A 27,177-nucleotide genomic window follows, 5' to 3' on the forward strand; every position below is an offset into this window, starting at 1 on the left:
TAGCTCGTGTTCCCCTGAAGCTCATTAACCAATTTCTATTGTTCCAATATTCATGGGCTTATATCTCGGTCAAAAAAGGGAATTTCGGGGCAATTCATAGCTCGTCGGAAAGACTATGATCAGCTTTCAATTTCATTTAAGTGTCAAAGTTAGATCTCGCTCGTATGACGAGAAAATCTCCTGTGAATATTCAAACAAAAGAGTTTTGTTAATGAGTAAAGCGAGTCTCTAGAACATGGGTTAGCTCGTGTTCCCCTGAAGCTCATTAACCAATTTCTATTGTTCCAATATTCATGGGCTTATATCTCGGTCAAAAAGGGGAATTCGGGGCAATTCATAGCTCGTCGGGAAGACTATAATTAGCTTTCAATTTCATTTAAGTGTCAAAGTTAGATCTCGCTCGTAGGACGAGAAAATCTTTTGTGAATATTCAAACAAAAGAATTTTGTTAATGAGCAAAGCGAATCTCTAGAACATGGGTTAGCTCGAGTTCCCCGGAAGCTCATTAACCATTTTCTATTGTTTTAATATTCATGGGCTCATATCTCGGTCAAGGAGGGGAATTTTGGGGCAATTCATAGCCCGTCGGAAAGACCAATAAAAGCTTTGTATTGTGGGCAAACGTCAAAGACATTGTTAATTTGTGGGGCTAGAAAATCTCCTCCTCCGTCGATCCAATTCACCCTTGAACGTGAAAAGGATAGACATTTGCCCTTTCTTGATTTAAATGTGTCTAGAGGGGTTCAGGGTAATTTAGAGACAAGTGTCTACCGTAAACCCACCCACACCGACAAATACCTCGCTTTCGATTCTCACCATCCTATTTGCCATAAAAAGTCTGTAGCCAAAACTTTACTTAGGAGGGCTGATTGTCTACCATCATCACTCGATTCGAAGGCTGAGGAGAGGAAATATGTTTCCAATGTCCTAAAGGCAAATGGCTATACAAAAACTTTTCTCCTTAACTGCCAAAAACCAGTTACAAATAGTAACGCTCTTGATGAAAGGGAACCAGCGACTGGTTTTGCTGTTATTCCTTACATACAGGGTGTTACTGAACCCATCAAGAGAATTTTGAATAGCCACAACGTTAAAGTTGCTCAAAAACCTTTTCAGACTTTGGGGCATATTTTCGCCAAACCTAAGGATCCTGTCACGAAAGAACAACGAACCGACGCCATTTATTCTATTCCTTGCAATGACTGTGATAACGAATACATCGGACAGACCAAACGCCAGTTTGGTACACGGTTAAAAGAGCACCAAAAAGCGGTTTTTCTTTGCAAAAAGGAAAATTCAGCTTTATCGGAGCATACTTGCCTAACCAACCATACAATTGGGTGGGATAATTCTAAAATTATCACTACTAATCGGCGTTACCACCAGCGCCTTTGTTTGGAGGCTTGGCACATTAACTCCGCCCACGCTCCTTTAAATCGTGACGATGGCGGTCTGCTTCCTGACGCCTATTTACACCTCGTCAGAAAAAAAAAAAAAAAAAAAAAAAAAAAGGCCGCCAATTAGTGATCATATAAAAGGACCTCTTGTTGCAGCGTTTAGATCACCCCTGATGAAGGCACTAGACAGGAGTGTCGAAACGTTGGGTCTATGAATTGTAACTTCTTCGGTTACATTCATTAAATCTGCAAACCAGTGTAGCTTCAAACTATGTCTGATTGTCCACCTGGTTGCCGTGTGAACTTTAATATATCTCCTCTGAATATTGGAACAAACGAATTTTGTTAATCATCAAAATGGACCTCTTAAACTAGAATTAGCGCGAAGGACTCAAGAATTCGTTAAGCAATTTCTATTGTTTCCTCATCCATGTGTCAGTCAGAAAGAGGACTTTCGGCACAATTCATTGCGGGTTTAAAGTTGGAATTAGCCGTCTATTGTGTCAAAGTAACAGCTCGAACGTAGGCCTAGGATATCTGCTCTAAATATTCAAATACGAGAATTTTGTCAATTAGCAAAGTGGACCCTTAGAACTAGGTTTAGCTCGAGTTCCCCAAAAGCTCATTAACTAATTTATATTGTTTCAATATTTATGGTCTTATACCTAGATCAGAGAGAGGATTTTCGGTGTAAATAATAGCGCGATAGAAAGAGTATGATTAAATGTCTATTGTTTTTAAGTGTCAAAAACACAGCTCGCTCGGGAGCCGAAAAAATCTCTCCTGAATATTCAAACAATAGAATTTTGTTAAAGAACAAAATTGGCCGTTTTTCGCATGAATAAATGCTCCAAAGATCATTAATGAATTGCTATTAATTCAATGTTCATGTGCTGGAGAAAAGAGGATTTTCATGAACAAGATTAGCTGTCTACTGTATGCAGAAGGCCAAAGTGGGAGCTCCTTTGTGGGGAGAAAGAGACGAGAATCAATATAAGGTTTATAATTATATTTATTAGCATATAGCAGACGAGAAACATCAAATAAAAACATGGAAATTCAACAAATATCATTGAATCTAAGAAATGAGCTTCCGCTACGGAGACGCTGTGATTCTTCTAAAATAAATGCTACGATGAATTGCTATCTGAAAAAAAAAAGGAGGAGAAATAGTTTGAGTATTTTGTAAGTTTTATTCCGTTTATGGTTTACTGAGAAGTGAAAAATGCGCACTTCAATTGAGTGCCGTAAAACGAACACCAATATAATCGCTACGGCCAATGAAAATTCAAGGTTACAGCAGGCGAACTGCCTGAAACGCAGGAAAACGCGAGAGACTAAGTCCCAAGCACTACTAATAAAATTCCGGTTTACTTTCCACATTCAATTCAAAATAGATCTAAAAGTCATTGTATGTTTCAGACTGAGCTTGAAGTTGTTCTTTCTGGGTTTGTCTCGCATTGCGGATTACTTGATTTTTCCGTTCATACGACGTCACCTGCGTACGCCAAGTTCTCTCTCATTTCTCTTGACCCTTAATGGTACTTGAAAACCACTTTTAGGGTTTTCATAGATCCAATAAACAGCATTTACTCTATCAAATCTTAAAGGTTATCTGACACTTTTATTGAATGGTATTTACCTAGGTCTTCTTGTTTTGTGGTCGACTGTTTTGGCTTTTTGGCGCACTCATAGCTGAAAAGAGAAAATGAAAATACCTTCCACTTAACCTTACATATCTTAACAGTGTTTGCATGAAATTTTCCCCAAAAGGATCACCCTTAATGAAACATTACGGCAACGAGAATAAATGACATTAAAAGCAACTCAAGAATTTCTTACTTTTTAATCAAAATCATATGAGAAATGGCAAAGGAAAAGCATGAAGAACATGTTTACTGATGGTAGAGCGTAGAGGATTAAACGACAATAAAATTTCTTTGGCACCAAATTAATCATAAATGTAACTCTGTAATGATCGCGATTTTTGTCCATTTTCGCAAAACACAAAAACATTCCTTATTAAAACTGTCGTAGTTACATTTAAACCAGGTGACATTTCAGGGCCAATAAAATTAATGAGATCACAACGAAAAAAAACCAAATTCCATGGTACATACTTTGTGAAGGTAGCTATCTACCAGCCATACAAAACATAATTTGGCCAGTCAAATTTTGAAATATTTTAAAAGGAATCATCTTTAAAATAATGAGCAAATAATGAGAAGTTAAGAGAAACATGAAAATCAAGAAACTAACCTGATTTCAAGTCTTCTAGTGACAGTTCTCTCTCCCAAAGTGCCAAGTTGCTGATTCTTAATGGGAATCTGTAAATTGGTTTTTTCGAGTTGTTTGGTCGACCGATGTCAAAGGTTGTGAACGAGTCTAGAGGTCTGGAAACTAGAGCAGGGTTTCCACTGGTCACGTGGGTACCATTGACATACAGCTTGAGTTGACCTGCCTCCCGCCAAGTGAAAGCGAGGTTGAACCATCCGCTCGGCAGAACAGGTGTGTCGAGTTTCCACTGCTTGTTTTTCGTGCTGAGAATAACAATATATTTGTTGGCAAGATATACCACTGCAAAACCGCGCGACTTGGTGGACTGGCCACCACTAGACATGATGTAGGAACTGGTCATGTTACTCAGTGAAGTCTTGTTGAGTTTGATCCAGGCCATCACCGTCATTCCTTTATCAGAGCAATGTCCAGGATCACTGAAGCAGGTAGCTAAAGAAAAATAAAATATACTCGTGATGAACGCGTCACTCACTAAAATACAGAACAAGCTTGTGTTGCGAATCTTTCTATCCCCTTCATGAAACCTTTCCATAAAATAACAATAAATGACATAAGCTATGGGAAGAGACAAACTGAAAAGCTCGGAGATTATGTGTTCACAAAATCTTTAAACTAGTTTCCAAGGGAGTGTTCAGCACAGTAGAAGTGAATATTGCAATTCATATATTTGCAGTACAATTGAGGGGTAAGTGTTAAGGAAAGTGTCCCCCATAATTAATTTTAATTTTTTTGTTTCACATGAAATCAAATTATACTTATATCATGCTATTAAAGAAATTTTAAAGAACCTAACGACTAAGACAAAAAAACTTAAAGACGAATTCAAAAGGATAGAAGGTTTTCAAGAGTCTCACCATTGGTTTCTTTAAGAGACAACCATCCACCATTAGTGTCAGCGACTAAGCCCGCGTCAGTTGTGTTTTTCATGTAGGCTCCGCCCTCGAGGTGGATAACACGATTGTGGATTTTATCCAATGCTTCTGAGTTGTTTAAGGGTGACACAAAGTGCCACAAGCAGCTGGGGGTCAGATCTGTTTGATTATCTGTTACAAAAAATTATTGATAGATTAACTTTGGAATTCGCTTGGCAAACTAAACGTTGAACTGCGCTTCTGACCGGTGTGGGAAGTATAAAAAAGCAACGCATTTAAGGCGCAATTTTACCCTGAATACCTCGAATCATTAGCCAATTCCACTGGTTTGTGATTCTATTTAGAATGATAACTAAGACATTTCCAACTTATTCGAAAAATTCGACGATGTGAGAACGTTTAGCTCTTGTAATCTTCGTAAAATAATATTATCGTCCCACTTATTATAGTATTATTATTAATATTATCGTCCCACTTATCTGACCTGCTTTCTTTCAGTGCTTACCTTGATTCTTGACTCTAGAAATTTCACTTCGTTGTGTTCCTCTCACTTGCTCTTGTTCCCTTATTGCTTGGCTATTTCTCTTGTCCTCATCAGGTCTGACAATTATTAAGTTTCTTTTCTTCTTTCCTCTTTTCACTGCCGTAACGAATATGAAACGTTAAATTACATCAAAGTCAACTGAGAGAAAAAAAGCATCAAGTTGTTACACGTTGTCTAGGGTAGAAAGGATTGTAAGCCTCATATGGAACGATTGAGGTGTTCTCGTTAAATGAACTGGCTCGGAGATTTTTGGACGCTTTGAACTTGGAAATGGTTACCACTGCCTAAGGTTTTCAAAATTCCCCGACTTTGCCTGAACTTTTGGAAAAGGTAGAACAAAAAGCTCATTGTCACAATCATGATCAATCAATAAGCAACGATGATTTATCCAAAATCATAACTACACTCTATTGTATGAATACCTTGTTAATAATCTGATTTTAGATGTTTTCAAGCCTCCCTATTTCCTCTTCTTTTCGACACTTATCTCCATTATATTATTTTGAGCTTTTCTCCTGCCCACAGTCTAATTACCTCCACAAGCAGCTCTTTTAATGGATCTCACTACACCACTAAGGCTTCTGAATCCGGCTTTGAACACGTATCGTGAGTTCCCTGCCATTTGATAAAGTTGTGATCTCCTGAACTTTCGACCAATACCAAGCGCCAAAATACGCACGCCGGCATTTCGAAGGTCACGTGACGGTCTCACCACCGAGTCATGTGAAATGCCATCAGTCATACAAATGAGGACCTAAAGGTCATTTAGAGAAGGATTAGTATAGAAGCTGTTCATCTTTCTGATTCAAATCCTTTCTTAAACATATTCTGTCGACAAAAGTTTACTCAGTTGCGTTTTCAAATTAAATTTGTTCACACCCGAAAACTTCAAATCGGAAAACGCCCTTCATTTGATGATGGTCATGTGATTGAAATACTACATGTAAAGCACAGCCCTAACGTCGACATTTAACTAATCTGGCTGGCAAAACGTTAATTCCATCTCTAAAAATGCCAGGTTAGATTTGAAATGGAAAGTATGGGTCTGATTGTCTGAGAAAAAGTATATAGGATAATCTTGTTTATTTAAAGCAGAGCAATCTGATTACGCAATGATACCGAAGAGTTATAATCCTAATAGCGGTTATCAAAAAAAAAAAAATTGAAAAAGCACCCTGAAAGCAGAAAACAATAAAGACTAAGAAAAATACTTACCCCTTACGTTGGAAGAAAAAAGTCCTATTTGTGTGGCTACAATCGGTTAAAGAGATTAAAAAAAAATTATTTTGACACTCACCTTGCGCCGACTAGTCCTCTTTCTAAACAATTGATATTTGGCAAATCTCAGCGCTCGTCCAATTCTCGTGCCACCTCTCGGGTATCTTATACGACCAATGGCGTGCAACATGCTCTGTTTGTTTCTGTAGCTTCTAAAGTTTGCGATCAGCCACGCACGACTAGAAAACAGTACGATACCAACACGAGTTTGGGATGGAGAGATGCCGAACGAGGCCACGACTCTTTTGACGAAGTTGAGACATCGCCTGAAGTTTCCTCGACCATAAGCCTCGATACTACCGGAGCCGTCAATCAAGAAGGCAAGGTCAAGACGCCTGCGACAAACTGTAAAGGAAAAAAAGAAAACAACACGCGCTGTCAAGTAGTCGTAATGGTGGCTGGTAGGTAAGTGACTTATAGACCATAAAGAATAAAGGAAAACATTAAATTTGGCCTGGAGAACCCAGTTATGAATAGGAAGACAGCCTAATGCGCGGAGAAATGTAAGTGACTTAGTAGTGGTTTGTTTAAGTTTCCATCTAATTGGCTGAAAGGGTGCGCCAATTTTCTGGACCAATCACAAAGCAAAACCAATGTAATACCTCCTAACATTTGATAGCCGACTGGACGCAGCAGTTTGCTGACAAATTTTTCAGAAACAATTTCTAAATATATTTGACATGCAGCAAAGAGACAGAAAATAAAATTTGAGGAAAAATATTTTAAGAAGGAAAAATACTTTATCATGGGTCATGGTAATAGCGTTTATTGAATTATAATCCTTACTATTTCAAAACACATTATTGGTAAAAAGAAGGACAGAATTGGTTTAAAACTTGTCATTTTCGTTGTGATAACCTTATCGAAGCACGAACTGGTGAATTTGGATCTCACTTAACAGTTTCGGTTCCAGTCTTACCTTGACCACTTGGGTGTACGGGTGGTCTTGGCCGCACAGGCCTGGGTCGTGTTGTGGATCCTATAAAAAGGCGACCTCGAGTTAGCAAGCATTGGGTAGAGTCTGGTATTATTAGAACGCCTGTGATATTCCAGTATTAATTTCCTTGAAACATAATTATGGATTTTTCATTTACTTACATGACTAAACATAATCAAAATATTTAAAGAGCAACCCCCCTCCCCTCCACCCACCCACCTTATCTTGGGCAAAAAGAGACCAAATAAAGGCGAGAGCGATCATCGCAGCTATAAAAACTATTTAAGCAGTAGTGATAATAATGCCTGAAGAGACTAAGTTATGAAGCTCTGCAGAATCATTTCTGTTTTCGTGAGCATTGAACCCTTAATCCAAAATCGCCAGAGTTTAAATGATCACATATTTTCGAAAGCGCAGCCACTGCAAGAAGGACATTTCTCATTGAGTGAAACGAATGGCCGATGTTTCCCTACCATCGTGAATGCAATCCTTTCAAGAATTTTCCAGTTTCGTTTGGAAATTTCATAAGTACTTATTATTTCCTGAAATTGACCTAACAAACTGAGAAAAATCGTCCTGATAATTCAGGTAACTTAGAAGTCGAATTTTCCCTGTCAAAAACCAATTACCTCCACAAGCAGCTCTTTTAATGGATCTCACTACACCACTAAGGCTTCTGAATCCGGCTTTGAACACGTATCGTGAGTTCCCTGCCATTTGGTAAAGTTGTGATCTCCTGAACTTTCGACCAATACCAAGCGCCAAAATACGCACGCCGGCATTTCGAAGGTCACGTGACGGTCTCACCACCGAGTCATGTGAAATGCCATCCGTCATACAAATAAGGACCTAAAAGGCAGAGCTATTTTTTTAACCTTTTTTCATTTTGAAAGGAAAGAAATTTGTTTCATTTACATTAACTGAAACTATTCAGTATTGACCTACGCTACATGAAGACCAAAACTCCAAAGAACAGAATATAGGAAACAATCCAGCACTCACCTTACGCCGACTTGTCCTCTTTCTAAACAATTGATATTTGGCAAATCTCAGCGCTCGTCCAATTCTCGTGCCACCTCTCGGGTATCTTATACGACTTACGGCGTGTAACACACTCTGTTTGCTTCTGTAGCTTCTAAAGTTTGCGATGAGCCATGCGCGGCTGGAGAACAGTACGATACCAACACGAGTTTGGGACGGAGAGATGCCGAATGAGGCCACTACTTGTTTGACGAAGTTGAGACATCGCTGAAAGTTACCTCGACCGTAAGCCTCAATACTACCAGAGCCGTCAATAAGGAAGGCAAGGTCAAGACGTCTGCGACAAACTGTGATAACAAAAATACATGTGTTATTAAATTGCTGCAATGATGGCTTTAGAGAGCATTTCGATTTGAGTAAGAAAATCCAAGTGATTACAAGGGAGTGGTTTTTGGTAATTTACCGTAATAAATCATTTACGTGCAGCGGAGTAGCATTAGAAGTAATTTTTTTTGTCTTTGCATTTATTCTTTTATGTTTTTACAATTTCAACTTTGACGTGTGACTTTATCCTTCCCAAAACTAACTTTGGTCTAGTTGCCATGCACTGTATTTAACACAATATTAAGCTTGTTAGGTTCCAGTCTTACCTTGACCGCTAGGGCGCACGGGGGGTCTTGGCCGTACTGGTCTGGGACGTACTGGACGCCCTAATCATGACAAGAAGCAAAGACACAAATTAAAACAGTCTTCATGTTGGCATGAATCAACTGAATAATGGTGCGGTGGCAACAATGCTCTGCTAAGTGGCCCGTAAATATTATTTACCTTTGCACGCTGCTCTCTTTATAGAGGATACTACACGGTGCAGACTTCGGAAGCCACTGTTGAACACATATCGTGAGTTCATTGTCATCTGGTTTAGCTGTGATCTTCTGAATTTCCGGCCAATTCCTAGCGCAAGGATTCTCACTCCCGCATTTCGGAGGTCCCGTGCTGGACTCACGACGGAATCTTGTGAAATACCGTCGGTCATTGTAACCAAAACCTGCATAACGTTAGAAAACTTGACTGTGGTTAAGGTATAATGGATACTATGGCATAGAGGTGGATAATGCAGTGAAAATATAAACATCTTTGAACTACCTTAAATCTGATCACACGGAAACTGAAAAACGCCCCCCTCCCCCAACGTAAAGATAAATATTAAAGGAAATAAATAAATAAACAAATAAATAAAATTGCCTAGAAGAAACAATACTTACCTTCCGCCCGTATGTTCTCCTTCCAAATAGCCGATTTTTGACAAATCTCAGCGCTCGACCAATTCTCGTGCCACCTCTCGGGTATCTTATACGACTGACGGCGCGTAACACACTTTGTTTTGTCCTGTAGCTCCTAAAGTTTGCAATCAGCCATGGACGGGAAGAGAACAGCACGATACCAACACGAGTTTGCCTTGGTGAGATGGCAAACGAAGCCACCAACCGTTTAACGAAGTTGAGACATCGATGGAAGTTTCCTCGACCGTTAGCTTCAATACTACCAGAGCCATCGATGAGGAAGACGAGATCAAGACGTTTACGACACACTAAAAAAGGAAGATAAAATGAAATGTCAGAGGATGATTTAGCGACCGAAGCTGTAGTAACAATTTAAAAAAGATTACCAATAGATGGATTAAACAAGAAGAACCCTGTTTAACCTAGAAATAACTTCATCACTTAATAAATCAAATACCTTTGCCGCTTGGTCTTATGTGGGGACCTGGAAGGTGTGGCCTGGGACGGAGTGGACGACCTGTGATAAAGGTTTGGAGTTTCAGCAATACATAGGTAGTGAAGGACTTTGGTATGACGATAATGATGACGATGATGAGAATGATAATGATAATGATAATGATAATGGTGCTGATGATTATGAACATGGCGACGACAAATATGATGACTTTTACAATGACAACGATAATAATGATAACGATAATGATTATAATAATATTGCTCATAATTTTGATAATTATGACGACTGTATGCTTTGCTAAGAAGTAAAAGTTTGCACTTACCCCGGCATAATTTTGCTGAGATGCGACGAGCGACCCGACTGAGGCTTCTGAAGTTAGCACTGAACACATATCGACTGTTTGTAGCTATCTGTTGAAGCTCTCGTCTTCGATACCGCCGACCGATTCCCAGGGCGTAAACCCATACACCCCGGCTTCTCAGAGCCAGTGACGGCCTCCGAACAGAGTCTTGAGAGATGCCATCGGTCATTACTACCAGGGCCTAACAAAGCAGATACATTTATGGATCACTGTGCTAACAAGGAACATAATAGGGATTTCACACTGCGGTGAATTATTCGAGAGATGAACCGAAATCCTAAAGTCAACTCGCAAGGAAAATAACGCAAATGTTCATACTTAGGTGATCATAAGGGTGAGGGGAAATTCGCCGAACTGCGCGAAAAACACACCAATTCAAAAAAATATTATTGATGTGTAGGGAATTGTCTAACAGTAGATTATACACCTTCTATCATTTAAACATGAAGGTACTTCGTGATATGTACGACTCGTCAGTGTTTGGTTTCACAAGAAGATTGTCAGGATCACTCTATTGCAAGGACTTTTTCACTTCACATTACATAAAAACTTAATAAGAAAGAAAAACTATCTGAAGTTATTCAAGTGGCTCTAACCTTGAGTGCCCTTCGACTTCTTCTAAACAATCGATGTAGCACGAAGTTCAAAGCTTTTCCAATCCTGGTTCCTCCGCGCGGATATCTGATTCGACTAATGGTGCTCAACACACCAGCTTTGCTTCTGCTACGGTAGAAGTCCAATATTAGCCATGCGCGGGAAGAGAATAAGACCGCTCCCACACGGGTGTGGCGAGGCGACACATTAAATGAAGACACCACACTCTTGACAAATTCAATGCATCGCCTAAAGTTCCCGCGTCCGGCAGAATTAATACTTCCAGATCCGTCAATCAAGAACGCTAAGTCGAGGCGTTTGTTGCACCCTATGAAAGAGAAGATACCAAAGAATAATTTTTTTGACGAGGCTCTACATGTATGATGAAATAAATGTAGATTATGAACCCTGATCTTGAAGTCGTTCTAGAACGCACAATACGATCGGAAACGAAACTTGCAGTGGCACAACGCACCGCTGTACCGTATCCTATCATTGGAGCATAAACGGAGGGCAAAGATTACTTCTATCGATTCTATTAGCACATTACCAGTCGAGCTAGTCCCGGTTTTCATTTCAGAAGCATTAAGAATATCGTTTCTCTTCCCGAGTAGCATGCTGCTCCATCGCCCAGGAACACAACATAGTGACTCGGCTACGGATCAAACCTACATCTCTCAACGCAGACTCCAACACGCTACCACGCGTGGTTAACGTGTGTCTCAAATACGTGACATGCGGCGGATAATCACCAACGACTAACATGATATTTTTGTATTGTTAGTATAGGTGAGATTTGATTGTGTTTTTAGAAAAGTCGCATACCTCGGCCAGGTGGCTTGGGTTTTGGTCTTACTGGAGCTGTTGATGAGACAAAAATGAAAACCTCTTTAAAAAAAGATAAAACTTCTCTGTTGTTTCTGATTGACTCTGGAGAGTATCGTGTATTGCATGAAATCAGAATGTTCCGGAATGTTTGTTTGTCTTTTGTTCTGCCACAAACTAAGATGCAATTTACCTCTTTAAAGAGAAATATGCCTTTGGGAAGTGGAATCAAAATTGGAAAACGAATCTTTCGGTACCATTTAAATCAATCATAGTTTTTGTTTATGAACGAAAACATATTATCAAGCTCTACTTACTTCTTCTAAAGCACCTTCGTTTCTTTGAGATGATTTTCCAGTGTGACAAAGCACCATTGTAAACCTGCATACAGGAGATTCGTCCTCGGAAATATCGTCCATCACCAATACGAGCTCCCATTCTCACTGGGTAATTGGTCGCCAAACGTATTTTCCCAATGTACTTCTGTGCTGTGAATCTTCTATTTACAAATAGTTTCGCTATTCCTGTTCGTTGGTCATACGTTGCGCCAACAAACTGCCAACGATTCGGTAAGACTGACCTACTTAAAACCGCCTTCGTGAAGCGACGTCCTCTGCGACGCGTAAACCGTACAAACAGCGTTCTCGGTGAAATCATCCAAAAGTGCACACCCCACCCATTGGGCATGTAATTGAAGATGGGTCCTGCGCGGCCCTGGTGATAAATCCACACAAGGAAAGTGATTGAATTCTTGGTATCAAGGCCTCCTCGGTTAGGGAACTGGATGTAACTGTTGCTTCTTCCATAGAACTGGTAGGAACCGTCACGAGTTCCATCCGGTCCAGGCGCGGGGCGGACATAACTGAGTATTCCACGTGCATTTCGGCGGGTACTGATATCTTTACCCCTGCTACCTCCGTTAAGTGGGAATATGGCGACAGCTCTGGTTGTAACTGGTGAAAAACAGGTCCACGTATCAATTCCAGAACCATATCTCAGCTTGATAGGTGAAATAGTTTTAATTTGTGAAATTGAAAGAATGATTGCCGTTCAATTCCAAAATATAGTATTCAAGGAGTAAATAATAAGAACAATGGTGAAGGCAACATGATACAACTAACCTTTTGGTCTGGGTGGTCTAACCGGTCTCACTGGTTTTGGCTTGGGTCTCACTATAAATAAACAGGGAAGTGAAAAAAGTTAAGTAGCAGTGGGACACAAAGCGCAAGTGAGGTAGCAATTCCTCTCTCCTTCCTCTCGTCAGCTAAAACTGACGTAACACATGAGTAGGGCAGGACAGAATTATTTCCAAATCATTGTATTTCAGTGCCATTTTGAACCACACACTCACCTCGGTTTGAGCACACTCTTCTCGCTAAGCTTCTTACAACGTTACTAAGTCTTCTGAAGCTGGTCCTGAAAATGTTACGTGAACTTGAGGCAATTTGATGCAACTGCCTTCGGCTTGTTTTTCGTCCGATTGCAACAACGAATGTGCTAACACCAGACCTTTGGAGACCGAGTGAAGGCTGCCTGACAGAGTCTTGTGACAGGCCGTCTGTCAGCACAATAAGAGCCTATAAGAAACCAATAATTTTGATGTAAACACCATGAAAACACACATCAAATATTCTTAGCCAAAACTAATTGTTTGTTAACAGTCCGGGGCGGGTTTTTGCATTCGACTGATTATGTGGTGGGTTGTTTATGAAATGAAGAAAAGAATTTAGTAAAGGAAGGTACAACTACTATGAATATGTTCCGAAAACCTTTTTTTAACAGATACAAAAATTTAATACATTGGATCTTGATGGTAAGATGTAATCTTGGATAAATTTATCCTCGTGAAACAACTTTGGCCAGCATCTAAATGAATTTTCGAGTGAATGTCGAAGTTAATAAGGAGATGTATTGATTTACACCACTACGCTGTACTATTGGTTTATAAAATTTGCTCCATATTCTTCCCAATCCGATCTAAAATTAAGACCTCTTCCGACTTTAATGGTCTCATTTTCCAACACTCGAGGCTGCTTACATGCTTTTATTTTGAGTTTTCATTGGCGCCTCCTGACATTTTCTTTTCCTTTATTTGAGACCTGTGATTACAATGGTTTATGAAATTTATTCGCAAATTGCCCTGTTAATCAAGAGTGTTTTTTTTTTTTTTTATAAATGTTACCTTTCGACGTCTACTAGTTCGGAACAATCTGCGATACACAAATCTCAGGGCCTTTCCTATCCTAGTTCCTCCAGATGGATATCTGATACCATCAATCGCTCGGTAGACCTGCCGCCTGTTAGCGTAGCGGTTGAAGCCGAAAATCAGCCATGTTCGAGTGGAGAAGAGAGCAACTCCCACGCGCGTGTTAGATCGCGACACTGCGAACGAAGCGATAATCCTCTTCACAAAATGTAGACAGCGACGGAAGTTGCCTTTGCCGGAGTTTTCAATGCTGCCGGAGCCGTCAATCAAGAAAGCCAAATCAAGACGTGCTCGGCATACTGTAAGGAGAACAAAAGGAATAGAAAATGGTTATGGAAAATCGGATTTTCGTGACAAAGACGGCGAGTTATGATCAGAGTTACTTCTAACTTTTAAACTGTTGTGCTTTCCTACAATTTTTTTTTTAATGCTGTGGGCAGGCTTGTGGTGTTACCTTTTGAAGTCCTTGCGATACAAACACATAAATATCGATGAATCAAGGTAAACATGATGGCCTGAGACAGCTTGGAAAACGTTGGTGCTGATATTAAGACACAAGGAGACAGCACCAAGAACGATTATGGACAAAACTTCTGCAGCGTCATTCCCTGATCAGTCTGTGTACACGCCGTTAAGCTCAAGGGGTCCCCTGATTGGGCCTTGAGAAATTATGTCTTAGCTTACCTCGACCGGATGGTCTGGGAACGGGTCTTGGTCTCGGATATGGCCTGGGTCGTGGTCTGGGGCGTGGCCTGGGACGAGGCAAAGGTGGTCGACCTACAAGAGATGTTAGAAATGTAAACAAAACAAGAAGCAACACCACTGCTCAAATGTAAGTCCGTAGGAATCTGTTGCTTTTTAAAGTAAAATAGTATTGTAAACGAGAGCTTGAGAAATACCTTTGACAATTATAACATAGACATTATTAGCCCACGGGCCTCCTTTTCCTCCTCGACACCGCTTAGAAGTACCATACTTCTTGTAGGTGAGCTTAGCCCTAGGCCCCATCCAACATTCACCTCCATTTTGAACTGCAAATAACCTGTAACCCCGTTTTCGCGCCTGGCGCGCGCAGTCTCTGACGACAAACTTCAAGCCCTGCAGGTTAGCTACCATGCTTCCCACGGCCCGTCTGGGTTTGTCTTTGAAGCAACCGATACTTCGGATATGGACATTGGTCCAACCCTTTGCTGTAATCAGAACATGACATCACAAGGTTAACGAAATTATATGGAAGTCTTTGGTTATTTTAACGTTGGTACAATAGAGTTTTAGACAGAGTGCCTTTGATTTTTTCACCTTTGCCTGGTTCAGACTCGTCATAAGCACCAACTATGCACTGGAAAGCGCTAGCCTCTGTAGCGCTAGGTACCAGTGCATCATAGCGAGCTACTGATGTAACACTGTGTGTCTAAGTTGCGTAATGGGGGTTCCTGATATAATTTTGCTCCTTACTTTGTCATGACAGTGTTAATCATTTTTTAATACAAAGCAATTCTCTAGGGACGAAATGAGCCTTGAAACAGTAGCTTGTTAGTGTGAAAAAACATCAAAGAGGGAAGATTGAAAGTAAATCGAACCTCAAAAGATAAGGTTGAAGAGCATAAAGCGGATTGTAAATACGAGCTAAAAAATTACGCATATAGACTGAATTCGTAATGATAACTAAGCCATGACATAGCTTCTTTAAATCGTTGTATTCGCACGCTTTTTCATAAACAAATGAACACAAAACATACGTCTTCCAAACTTGTATACATCCATTGCCCATGGTCCTCCTCTGCCTCGTCTACATCGATTAGAAGGTCCATAACGATTGTACGTACTGTGTGCCAGACGGCCTGAGTAGCACTCGCCACCATTCTCCACCGCAAACACCTTAAATCGACGCTTAGCAGCTGCTTGTGCACATGCTATGACAGAGTCTTTGGCTCGGTGGAAGTTTCCAAGTCTGTATCTAATGGCTCGTCTTCGTCTGTCATTATAACATCCTTCCCAGAAGTACGTGACTTGATTAGGACCGGGAGGCTTGGGGCGAGGGTGTGGTTTTGGTTTCACACCTAGGTAGTTGACAATTGATATGCATTGAGGGTTGATGGAACATACAAACTCAAGAGTAAGAAAACACACTTGTGTCTCTACAATCTGGTATTAAATCGTCTTAACTAAAAAGAAGGAAAACTTCTCTATCACTTGAATTGCGTTTTGCCATTTTTCAGAGCGAGGCTATACTTTTAGCCCATAAGTAATTTCCTATGCAAACCTCTTGAGCAGAATTTGTCACGGTTTTTTTTAACTCTGATGTTTACAATAATTATTTTTTCATTCGCATTTCCACGAGTTCCAGATACTTCGAACTCGGGCGTGAATCTATATATATCACGAATTTAGTCCACAGTCCCCGATTTTGGACTTAAGTTGGTGGCTTGATCTCATTTTGACACGTATGTCTCAGATTTAGTCCACCGTCTTCGAGGCGAACTTGCGTCAGTGTTAAGCAGTAGTTTTATACCAGATATCACAAGTGTAGTCTCTCGTCCTTGAGCATGCACTTTCGTCAGTGTATTTCATGTAATTTTTTACTGGATGACTAGGTTTTACAGCAAGGGAATATGTTTTATAAACCAAACTATGACTGACCTGTTGCACCACAAGCTTTCCTTTTGATCACTCTGACAACCGAATTCAGATTTCTAAACCGTGCTGTAAACACCAGTCTGTGATTGGACGCCATCTGTCGTAACTGCCGGATGTTGTAGCGTAACCCCAAGCCAAGCGAGATGATTTCCACTCCTCCCTTACGCAAGGTCCGTGCGGGACCAACTACGCTGTCGTAAGAGTGTCCGTCTGTCATAACAATACACATCTTCCGCCTCCTACTTCGACGAAACAGATAGCGGTATGCGTAGCTTAATGCCCGACCAGTCTTCGTTCCTCCCCTCGGATACCGTATGCGACTTACAGCGCTGAGAAGTTGGTTTTTGTTTCCGAATCGATTAAAGCCAAATAATTTGTACGCTCTTGTGTTGTAGAGGACCGCTCCAACGCGCGTGTAGCCACGTGATATGACAAAAGTACGAATCATGTTCTTGATAAATTGGAGGCAGCGTCTGAAGTTCGAGGGTCCTACGCTTCCGGAGCCATCAATGACGAAACCAAGATCAAGTTTTGTTTTGCAAACTGAAAAAAAAAAGAAAAACGAGAAGAAAGAAGATGGTAAATATAACGCTTGGACACGGGACAAAATTGGATGATTCCGTTATTCGGAAACAATATGGAAATGTAAAAGTCTTTGTTTCTGTTTCTTTTCAGTAAACGTCATCAATAAATTTGGCACCGGTGCATTCAACGGAATACTGGCAAAAACATGGGGGGAATAGTGGTCCGATTCTGCTGAGTCTGCAGCGACGGAATCATGAGTAAATGTCGTGATACCGTTTACGGGCTTTTTCAACCAGTCACTTCTACTAACTATGCTTAAATCAAGCCCCTAAAAAGCGAAATTAATTGCGCACGATACTCACCTCGTCCTCCGGGTCTCGGTTTCGGAATCGGAACAGGCATGGGGCCTGAAAACAGAAAGAGGAGAACATTCTAACACAGTAACTCGTTTGTTGAGACTCACAACGTCTTATAATAGTCGAATGGAACAGATAAAAACATTGGCATCGGTTTCCTCTTCCCAAACGTAGGGTTTTAATTATATTAAGTCCATTAAGGCGTCAAAGATGGATTGATAACAGGCTTCTTGAAGTTAGTCATCCTATGATTTATGACAACCTGCATTCAACGCATAAGTCATATTTTTTTATCCACTCCTTAAAATAGACTTCCATTTAAGCTTACCTCTTCTAAAGCAAGCCCTCATTCGCCGACGGATCATGTTAGTCGTCAAAGCAGCACTATAAAATTGTAGGCAAGCAATTCGACCTCGGAAATAGCGACGGTCACCCTGACGGGCTCCAACTCTGATCTCGTAATTGGTAGCCAATGAAATCTTTCTGATCTTTCGGCGCGAAACCATCTTGCCGTTAATATACAATTTAGCAACGCCTGTGTTTCGATTGTACGAAGTTCCAACGAACTGCCATGTTCGCGGTTTTACACCGCGGTACGCCAAAGCGTGCGTGAAGCGCCGTCCAAGACGCTGTGTATAACGCACAAACAGCGTTCTGGGGTTGACCATCCAGAGATGGACGCCCCATCCATTGCGCTTGTAGTTCACAATCGGTCCTGCGTTTCCTTCGTGATAAATCCAGGCCAAGATGGTGATGCAGTTACGAACATCCAGTGTTCCTTTGTTAGGAATCTCCACGTAGCTGTTTGGTCGACCAAGGAAGTAATAAGAACCGTATGGTAATCCATCGGGACCGGGGGTGAATAGGACGTGAGACGGGTAACCTGGTGGGTTCCTGTTGCGAAGTTCTCTTCCTCTGTATGTTTTACTGAACGGGAATATGGCGACAGCGGACATGGCGTCTGTTCATATGCAAAAATGAAGGCATTTGATCAAATTTTCTATTTCAGCTTTAAGCGGGTTTGTAAAATCAAAAGTAATGTTGAATATTTTCATAGTTCATTAAGCGTGCGATTAGCTATGCGCATGCATCCGAGGTAAGTTCAATAAGAGTTAAGCTCTTTATTTTGAGGGCCATCTTATATTCTACGTGATAATAGAAATCAGCAGTATCTCCAATATGTTTTTTTAAGAGCGTATGTGTTTCCTCTTTCGAAGCTAAGATGTAATGTTGGATGAAGAGTTTGGATCGACATCTGGGGCCGCGTCCAACAAGAGAGGAGTTTCACATCATCAATGATTTCGCAGATCTTTGCTTTACAAAACTACTTTGAATGAGAAAGAGCCAGAGTTACTACAGAGATGGTAAGCTAGGAAAAGTTTACGGGAGGTGAAAATCAGTGGACTTACGTGGTTTTTTCGGTTTCTTGGTAATACCTGGAATATAGAAAAGTAACTTTTATCAAATTACAGAAAGATAGTATTAGTAATGTTACACTGGAAATTGCTTGTTTAGTCAGCTTCAAACATTGCAGGGAAATAGAGCTGGCGATCACGACCAGCTTATCAATGGTCGCAATCTAATTGACTTCACCAAAAAGTATATATCAAGTAACGGTTCGCTATTAAAGGATGCTTTGGGATTGGTCCTGAAAAACGCGCCTCTTGTAAACCAATGAAATGCAAAACAAAATAAAAAATCAGCATCAACCAATCAGAAGCAAAACTCATATCAGCTGGGTCTTTCACACTCGCTTTTCCCGCCCTTTTATAGGCATAGGCTTAGAGATTTAATTGGCCTCTAATATTATTTATAATAAAGCTCGGATATAACACGTACTGTCATTGGTTGAAAGAGCGTGCTCTATGAGAGTATAGAGCATAGAACTGAGCTAAAGCTGTCACGCCATCTGCCAAATCGTACTATGTTCGACCTTTACCGAGACTTCTTTCTAGCTTTTCTTTCGTTAATAAAAGTGAAATTTCGGAACAAGCAAGCAAAGGTTTGCAAAAATTCCAGGCGCAGTAATTTACGTTACTGTAACGTGAGCAGAGACAAAAATCCTCAAAAATAAAACAAGATAGACAGTCCGAGTTTTTTTAACGGTCTTCACGCTCAGTTAGATTGCGAGTTTACGTACGGTAATAAAAATCAAACACAGCTAACACTTGTATAGTATATAAAGTTTCGATTTCAAATTAAAAAAAACAGGAATTATGAAAAGTATAACCTGGCATAACTGTTAAAATTCATACTAATCATGACGGTGCCAGAGCGACTTAAGGTCTATCGCGGCTAGCTAATCATGGCGATCTTCAGTCATCGCAGTGGACCAAGCCTCAGGAACTAAATCGACTACCCTTCGAGTGAAAAAATAAGATCTTGTCCTGATTACCTTTCCGATGTGTTGAGTGGAAGGCCAGATCAGTCACTGCAACCGAGTTTTACGGCGCTGTCATTCCGAGCGATCTTTTTGTCTTAGTGAATTCGGCTGTTGTTCATTCATAATACACTCGCCTTGAACAGTTTGTTTTCTACTTGTAATGTGAAACAACTTGCGTTTTTTTGTGAGCCACGATTGGGCCGAATTTCACTGAACATTTCACTTTCAGATCCTGTATTAGAAACTAAAAAACTTCAGGCAAAAGTGTTAATTTTGACATGCCGAGCTATTTTAGTTTGTAAACTATTGCAGAATTTGAACTTTGATGGTTTTTGAACTTTGATGGTTTGACATTTTTGACAGCTTTAGTCTTGTACAGCCAATCAGATTATTTGAACCATTCTAACAGGAATTCTGATTGGCTTATTGTAGCGTGCTTTATGAGAGTATAGAGCATGCTGACGACACTGTTGTTCGCTTTGGAAATAAGATTTGTTTTGAAAATTGAAAGTAATTCTTGAGGAATTTAACGGATTCTTTATTATAAAACAAATAGAGAAGCCTTGACTATGCTCTGTTCTGTTGTAAAGCACTTAGGAAGCGGCTAGAGCACTCAAGAAGTAGGGAGAAACACTCGACTACGTCTCGTGTTTCCCCCTACACTTCTTTCGTGCTCTAGCCGCTTCCTGCGTGCTTTACAACAGAACAGAGCACAGTCAAGGCTTCTCTATTTGTTAAATCGGTTTTGGGTTCATCGTTGCTTCAAAAATCGTCCTTATTGTTGGCAACTTTGCTGTTGTAAGGTTTTCGCTTCCTTGTTAGAAAATGGTGCCCCCCTCAAAATCCGTAAGCCTGGTAGTCCGCAAATAAATGTTGTTTTAGAGGCAGCAATTCCCATGTGCAGATAAATGCTAAGAGTATTTAGATAACACATCTTGTTATATCTGACCTCACCTCTACAAGCCTTCTGTTTAATGGCCCTCACAAACGATCCCAAGTTCCTAAAGTCCGCTGTAAAGACATGCCGTCGATTGCTTGCAATCTGCAAAAGTTGTTTCATGCTGTATCGTTTTCCGACACCTAGAGCAAACACCTGCACTCCCATGTTACGTAGCACTGCTGCAGGTTTCTTGACTCTATCGTACGACTTGCCATCTGTCATCAGTATTAAAATCTTACGGAGGCTGCTTCGGGCGAACAGGTACCTCCTAGAGTAAGACAGAGCCTTACCGGTCTTAGTACCCCCTCCAGGATACCTGATTCTACTTATTGCCCGTAGGACCCCACGCAAACGTGGGCGTTGACCGAAAGAGAATACTGGTATGACGCGGTGAGAGTATATTAGAAGTCCCACTCTAGAATGGCCGGGAGAGATTACAAACGAGCTGACTAAATTCTTGATGAAGTTCAGACATCTAATGAAATTCGCACGACCAACACTTCCGGAACCATCTACAATGAAGCCCAAGTCTAAACGGGCTTTGCAAACTGTTGAGATAAATAAATATATTATTGGTATACGGACCATGGAATGAGTGAAATTTTGCAACATATAGCATATCGTTTGAAGTAGTCTTCCACGAAGGAAACAAACTACCAAAAAATGCTGTAAGGGTATGTCACTGGATATTTTAAACAATATAAAATATATGAAATTAAAGGCGCCAAGTTCAGGAAACGTCAATTTTATCAAGTGTCATCTCACCTGGTAGAGCAGGGCGCGGTTGAGGTCTGGGCCGAGGAAGAGGTCGCGGAATAGGTCCTATAGGGACAAACAACATAGCAAGTTATTCTAAGATAGCACTATATTTCGATTAAGGATCATGGAATTTGCTATCTTACTCTGCATTAAAGAGATTGATTAAAGATATAGGGTAAGATAATCTGAAACTTAGGTTATACGGTTGCCATTTCAAGAAATGACGATTAAGTTCTAATCAATTCTCATTTTTAACAAGTTTGCAAATATGTTATACAAGTTCTTCAAAAATTGAATATTCAAGCTTAAACCTACATACGTTTTCTAATAATTATATACACATCATTCGCCCACGGTCCTCCTCTTCCATTTTTACATCTACCCGATCGGCCATATTTGCTGAACGTGCGGTGCGCCTGAGGGCCAGAGAAGCATTCTCCGCCATCCTGGACACCGAATGCTCGATATCCCCGCCTGGACGCCAAAAGAAAGCAACGCATGACTGCATCTCGCCTTCGTCGTAGGTTGCCAAGAAGTATACCCATGGCTCTGCGAGATCTGTCTTTATAGCAACCTCTTCGTTTAAACAGCTGTCCAGTTGGGTGTGGTGGCGGTCGTGGTTTGGGAAGTCCTGGCAAAGTTAAAATACCAGAGGGGCAAATTAGATCGAATGTAATGAAAACTACCGGAAGAAATTGTAGCTTAGTGGCCGAGTTTCAAAATGCAGATGAAAGAATAAAAATAACAATTTACCCGGAACAAAACATCTCTTTGCACGTGCAGCTATTTGTCTGGCATTTAAGGGGGCACTGTAAACCTGGAGACACGAAATACGTCCACGGAAATACCTTCCATCGCCAATCCTCACCCCCATTCTCGCAGGATAATTCGTAGCCAATCGTATTCTTCCAATTCGTTTCTTTGAAACCAGTCTTCCACCGACGAACAACTTGGCCATTCCAGTTGAGTGATCATAGGAGGCACCCACGTATTGCCAGTGGCTTGGCTTAACAGTTCGGCTCATTAAAGCAGCTGTGAAGTCTTTAGTCCTCCTCTTCGTGAATCTAACGAACAGAGCGCGTGGTCCAACCATCCAGAAGTGTACACCCCACGCGCTGGGGTGATAGTTGAATATGGGTCCTGCCCGACCCTGGTGATATACCCAAGCTAAAATAGTTATGGATTTTTTGGTGTCTATTTTTCCGAAGTTAGGGAACTGGATAAAGCTGTTGCGTCGCCCTAAGAACTCATAGCTTGTTCCACGTCGTCCGTCGGGACCTGGGGCTGGTCGAACATTTGACATGATGCCCGGTGGATTCCTGTTGAAGCTGATGTCGCGTGACTTTGTGAGGGAGTTCAATGGGTATACAGCAACCGCCCGCAGGGTTCCTTAAGAATATTGAAAAAAAAAAATTCGTAAGCGATCAGAAGTTTACCTTGTATCTAAGCAAAAACATACATTGCAAGAAGCACTGGGACGAAGAAATATATCTATTTGACCAAGCAATTAAAAAAAAGGGGAAAATAGGAAAAAAATTGGTACCTGAGGGTCTGTGAGGCGATGGTGGTTTATGTCCTCCTTCAAGAGAAGAGAATAAATATTTAAATAATACAACGAACAAAGAAGAAAAGCAACTGAAAAAACTGTCTAACATTTTCAATTAATAGGCCAATCACTGTGAATCAGTAAGTGAGAAAAGTAATAAACCATTTATCAGTAAACAATTTTAATACATTATATCCCCAAGATGCTGAGCAATATTCATTACAATCTTACTGTACCCAAGAACAACTAGCAACAAAAAGAACATTTACCTTTACAAGCCTTCTTTTTAATGGCCTTAATGATTGAGTTGAGGTTTCTGAAATCAACTGTAAACACGTGATTGCGGTCTGTTGCCATTTGGTTTAGCTGAGTAATACTGTATCCTCTACCTACACCGACCGAGAAAACTTCAACATTCGCTCGCTTCAGCGCTTGGGCGGGTTTCAACACATGGTCTTGAGAACGTCCGTCGGTTAATACACAAAGGACCCTTTTCCGGTTGGTCCTACCGCGGAACACGTATCTAAGCACGTCCCAAAGAGCCTTCCCGGTGTTTGTTCCACCACGCGGGTACTTTATGGATCCAACGGCCCTGAGGACTTGGTAAGCATTACTGTATCGGGTAAATTGGAATGTTCTGCGTGGAGTTGAAGAGTAAACTTCAGCAGCAATGCGTGTGTATCGCTGAGAGATCCTGAATCCTCGAATAACGTTCTGGATGAATACCAGGCAACGGCGGAAGTTTGAAAAGCCAACGCTACCCGAGCCGTCGATGAGGAAGGCGAGATCCAATTTCGCAATACAAACTAAATAAAAGCAAGGCAAACACAAACATTCTATTTAGGCAAGAGAAAGCCATATTTTCGCATGATTTAGCTTAGGAACGGGAGGATCGGAACTTATCTAGGTTTTAGTCAAAGGAAACAACTTGGAGTATTTACTCTCTCCACTTGACGGGAAGTCAGTGCGTTGCAGAGATACCGCTACAGATTCATCACATCTCCCTGATATTCTGCCGTATTTATTTACATTGCAGGGCGGAGTATGAATGCGAGACTTAAGTGCCCTGCCCAACAAAACAACACATTGACCCAGTCAAGGCTTTAACCCGGACCTTAAATCACTCAAGAATCGGCTAACTGATCCCTGTAACACCGTGTTTCCCAAAAATTAAAATTACGGGGGCAGGGCGGGAGACGTCATTTTAACTTGATGATTATCGCAAAAGACGAGAATGAAGGGTTAAGTTGAAACTGCCGGATCCTATCCCTGTTTCTGAAGCATGAAGAGATTATAGTGTTACGAGTTATCCTTAAGTGAACTGATCAACAAAGGAATTGTGTGCAAGGCTACTTGGTAGCAAAGTAATCAAGGTAAGAAAAAAGGCGTAAGATGTCTCTGCTTGCCCCGAGGCACCTTGACTAGTACAAGCACTCGCTCTTCTCACCTTTTCCGGGTTTTGGCCTGGGTCTGGGCTTAGGTCTTGGAAGTGGTGCTGGTCGTGGCCGTGGGCGGGGTCTGGGCCCAGGTCGAACTTCTAAAGGAAAGAAATGTATATTTACATATATTTGTTTCACAAAAACCGTGTAGAGAATGCATTCATATTTTACGTGTAACGACTGATTGTAACGAGCAATTGAAGATTAAAAAGAACAGCAATGACGACAATACTCGGATCGGAGCTTACTTCTTCTAAAGCATCTTCGTTTCTTAGAATTAATTTTCCAGCGAGACAAAGCCCCATTGTAAACTTGCATACAGGAGATTCGTCCTCGGAAATATCGTCCATCGCCAATACGAGCTCCCATTCTCACTGGGTAATTAGTCGCCAGCCGTATTTGTCCGATGTACTTCCTTGCCGTGAATTTGTTGTTTACAAACAACTTCGCTTTCCCTGTTCTTCCGTTATACGTTGCGCCGACAAACTGCCATCTTCCTGGAATCACGCTCCTACTAACAACAGCACTCGTAAAGCGGCGTCCTCTGCGGCGCGTAAACCGCACAAACAGCGTTCTCGGTGTAATCATCCAGAAGTGCACACCCCAACCGTTGGGCATGTAGTTGAAGATGGGTCCTGCGCGTCCCTGATGTAAAATCCAGGCCAGGAGAGATATTGAATTCTTAGTATCTAGGCCTCCTCGGTTAGGGAATTGGATATAACTGTTGCTTCTTCCGTAGAACTGATAAGAGCCGTCACGTGTTCCATCCGGTCCGGGCGCAGGGCGGACATAACTGAGTATTCCGCGCGAATTGCCAAGGTTACTGATGTCTCTGCCCTTGGTTCCTCCATTGAGAGGGAAAATAGCCACGGCTTGAGTTTTAACTAGTTAGAGAAAATAAGTAATTGAGCATTTGTCAGACCCAAATTTAACTTTTCAAGAGACACAGTACCATTGACAATAAGGAAAGCAGTAAAAGGAAAAAAAAAGGAAAACCGGAAGATGCTGTGGATATCAAGCAAACAAAACCACAAACCTTTAGGTCGAGTTGGTCTTACCGGCCGCACAGGTCTGGGTCGAGGTCTCACTAAAAAGAGAAGAGATAAAAGATACAAGCCCATTAATACAGAGTAGAAAAAAGAAAAAAAAAATAAGAGGGAAATGGAAAACACGTTACTCATGTGACCTGCTATGCTAAATCTTTAATGATTCTCAAGATTTCATAACAACTCTTGAATTAAACAAATAGAGAGCAGCGACATCTCCGTTAGTCAGTCAATAACTATTGTAACTTTGCTTCGACAAGTGTTTTAATTGACAGGCTTAACAGAGCGCATAACACCATATGTTTTTGTCAACGTCAAGGTTAATAATTGATCCTTTTCAGGTATTTTTCTCGGAAAGATCAATTCTCTTGTTCCTAAGTATGTACTCCGAAAAACTCGAAAATTTCCTTACGACTCCAAAAGTAGCTCTATTACCTGCTCGGAAACACCTTCTTTGACGAACAAGTATCTGATTCCTGTTCAAAGCTTGGCTATAGACTTGCATGCATGAAACTCTTCCCTTGAAATATCTTCTGTCTCCAATACGTGCTCCCATCCTGACAGGGTAGTTAGTCGCCAGTCTTATTCGTCCTACAGGAGTGGACACTACAAACCGCGAGTTCACAAACAAACGCGCTACACCAGTTCTGTAGTTGTAGGTAGCACCAACAAACTGCCATTTACGCGGCTTCACACTTCGACTGTAAATGGCCCGCGTGAAACGCCTTCCTGTACGACGTGTAAACCGTGCAAAAAGCGTCGACGGTGTAACCATCCAAAAGTGTACGCCCCATCCGTTCGGCATGTAATTAAAGATGGGTCCTGCTCGACCAGTATGGTAGATCCACGCCAATAGAGTTATAGAACGACCAGTGTCGAGTTTTCCTCGGTTAGGAAACTCTACGTAGCTGTTGCTACGGCCAAAGAATTCAATCGAACCGCCCGGCAAGTTATCAGGTCCCTTGGCAAATCTGACCCTACCTAGTCTACCGTTGGGATTTCTTGCGAAGCTGATGTCTCTGCCTTGAGTGTTACGGTTCAGTGGGTACACAGCCACAGCTCGTTTTATTACTGCAATGATACAAAGGTAAACAGCGGTTGCAATGAACTAGTATAAAATGGCTTCCACACTCTCGAAAACTTAGAATGACTAAAAATGCTTGTTTTTAGTTCGAGGTCGCATTGGCTCCTTTTAATATTTTCCTTTCTCCCGATTGGCTTTGGACCATAACTTTGTTTGGGTTTTACGACACTCGATCAAAACGCGCTTTATGATATGAAATTTAAAGTCATAATGTACTGGTCTGGTTTATCACCCGCACTTACCAACTGGTTTTGGTGGGCGTGGTGGTCTCGGAGGTCGAGGTTTACCAGCTGAAAGAGAAAACATTGACAATTTTTCAACATAACTAAAGCAAATAACTTTCGTATTCACGCCACAGATATTTGAGTGAAGTCTAAAAATTGGCGGTAAAAAATAGAAAGAGTTCTCTTGAAGACACCTTTATAAAAA

The 27,177-nt window shown here is 41.1% G+C and overlaps 1 protein-coding gene across 2 annotated transcripts in view; it reads right to left on the minus strand.

Moving 5' to 3' along the window:
* Positions 1–2,391: 2,391 nt before the first annotated feature.
* Positions 2,392–27,177, minus strand: part of LOC113680054 (uncharacterized) — a 57,732-nt gene continuing 32,946 nt past the window's right edge. For both annotated transcript variants that reach the window (XM_089189870.1, XM_089189869.1), the window contains exons 45-83: positions 26,991–27,038; positions 26,100–26,735; positions 25,655–25,705; positions 24,867–25,502; positions 24,627–24,716; positions 23,449–23,985; positions 23,177–23,212; positions 22,387–23,022; positions 21,953–22,264; positions 21,640–21,696; positions 20,889–21,422; positions 18,961–18,987; positions 17,880–18,512; positions 17,558–17,602; positions 16,674–17,213; positions 15,773–16,093; positions 14,933–15,223; positions 14,718–14,810; positions 14,010–14,332; positions 13,179–13,404; positions 12,949–12,999; positions 12,145–12,780; positions 11,828–11,863; positions 11,005–11,330; positions 10,370–10,589; positions 10,048–10,107; positions 9,573–9,898; positions 9,136–9,355; positions 8,958–9,017; positions 8,329–8,654; positions 7,956–8,175; positions 7,309–7,368; positions 6,409–6,734; positions 5,646–5,865; positions 5,073–5,207; positions 4,550–4,738; positions 3,657–4,124; positions 3,040–3,092; positions 2,392–2,544 (exon numbers count right to left, since the gene is read on the minus strand). In XM_089189870.1, coding sequence (XP_089045996.1) covers positions 3,040–3,092; positions 3,657–4,124; positions 4,550–4,738; positions 5,073–5,207; positions 5,646–5,865; positions 6,409–6,734; positions 7,309–7,368; positions 7,956–8,175; positions 8,329–8,654; positions 8,958–9,017; positions 9,136–9,355; positions 9,573–9,898; positions 10,048–10,107; positions 10,370–10,589; positions 11,005–11,330; positions 11,828–11,863; positions 12,145–12,780; positions 12,949–12,999; positions 13,179–13,404; positions 14,010–14,332; positions 14,718–14,810; positions 14,933–15,223; positions 15,773–16,093; positions 16,674–17,213; positions 17,558–17,602; positions 17,880–18,512; positions 18,961–18,987; positions 20,889–21,422; positions 21,640–21,696; positions 21,953–22,264; positions 22,387–23,022; positions 23,177–23,212; positions 23,449–23,985; positions 24,627–24,716; positions 24,867–25,502; positions 25,655–25,705; positions 26,100–26,735; positions 26,991–27,038 — 10,004 coding nt within the window. In that variant the 3' untranslated portion in view covers positions 2,392–2,544. The remainder of the gene's footprint in view (positions 2,545–3,039; positions 3,093–3,656; positions 4,125–4,549; positions 4,739–5,072; positions 5,208–5,645; positions 5,866–6,408; positions 6,735–7,308; positions 7,369–7,955; positions 8,176–8,328; positions 8,655–8,957; positions 9,018–9,135; positions 9,356–9,572; positions 9,899–10,047; positions 10,108–10,369; positions 10,590–11,004; positions 11,331–11,827; positions 11,864–12,144; positions 12,781–12,948; positions 13,000–13,178; positions 13,405–14,009; positions 14,333–14,717; positions 14,811–14,932; positions 15,224–15,772; positions 16,094–16,673; positions 17,214–17,557; positions 17,603–17,879; positions 18,513–18,960; positions 18,988–20,888; positions 21,423–21,639; positions 21,697–21,952; positions 22,265–22,386; positions 23,023–23,176; positions 23,213–23,448; positions 23,986–24,626; positions 24,717–24,866; positions 25,503–25,654; positions 25,706–26,099; positions 26,736–26,990; positions 27,039–27,177) is intronic.

Source organism: Pocillopora damicornis, chromosome 12 (assembly GCF_964200805.1).
Source record: "Pocillopora damicornis chromosome 12, jaPocDami1.2, whole genome shotgun sequence".
Taxonomy (NCBI): Eukaryota; Metazoa; Cnidaria; class Anthozoa; order Scleractinia; family Pocilloporidae; genus Pocillopora; species Pocillopora damicornis.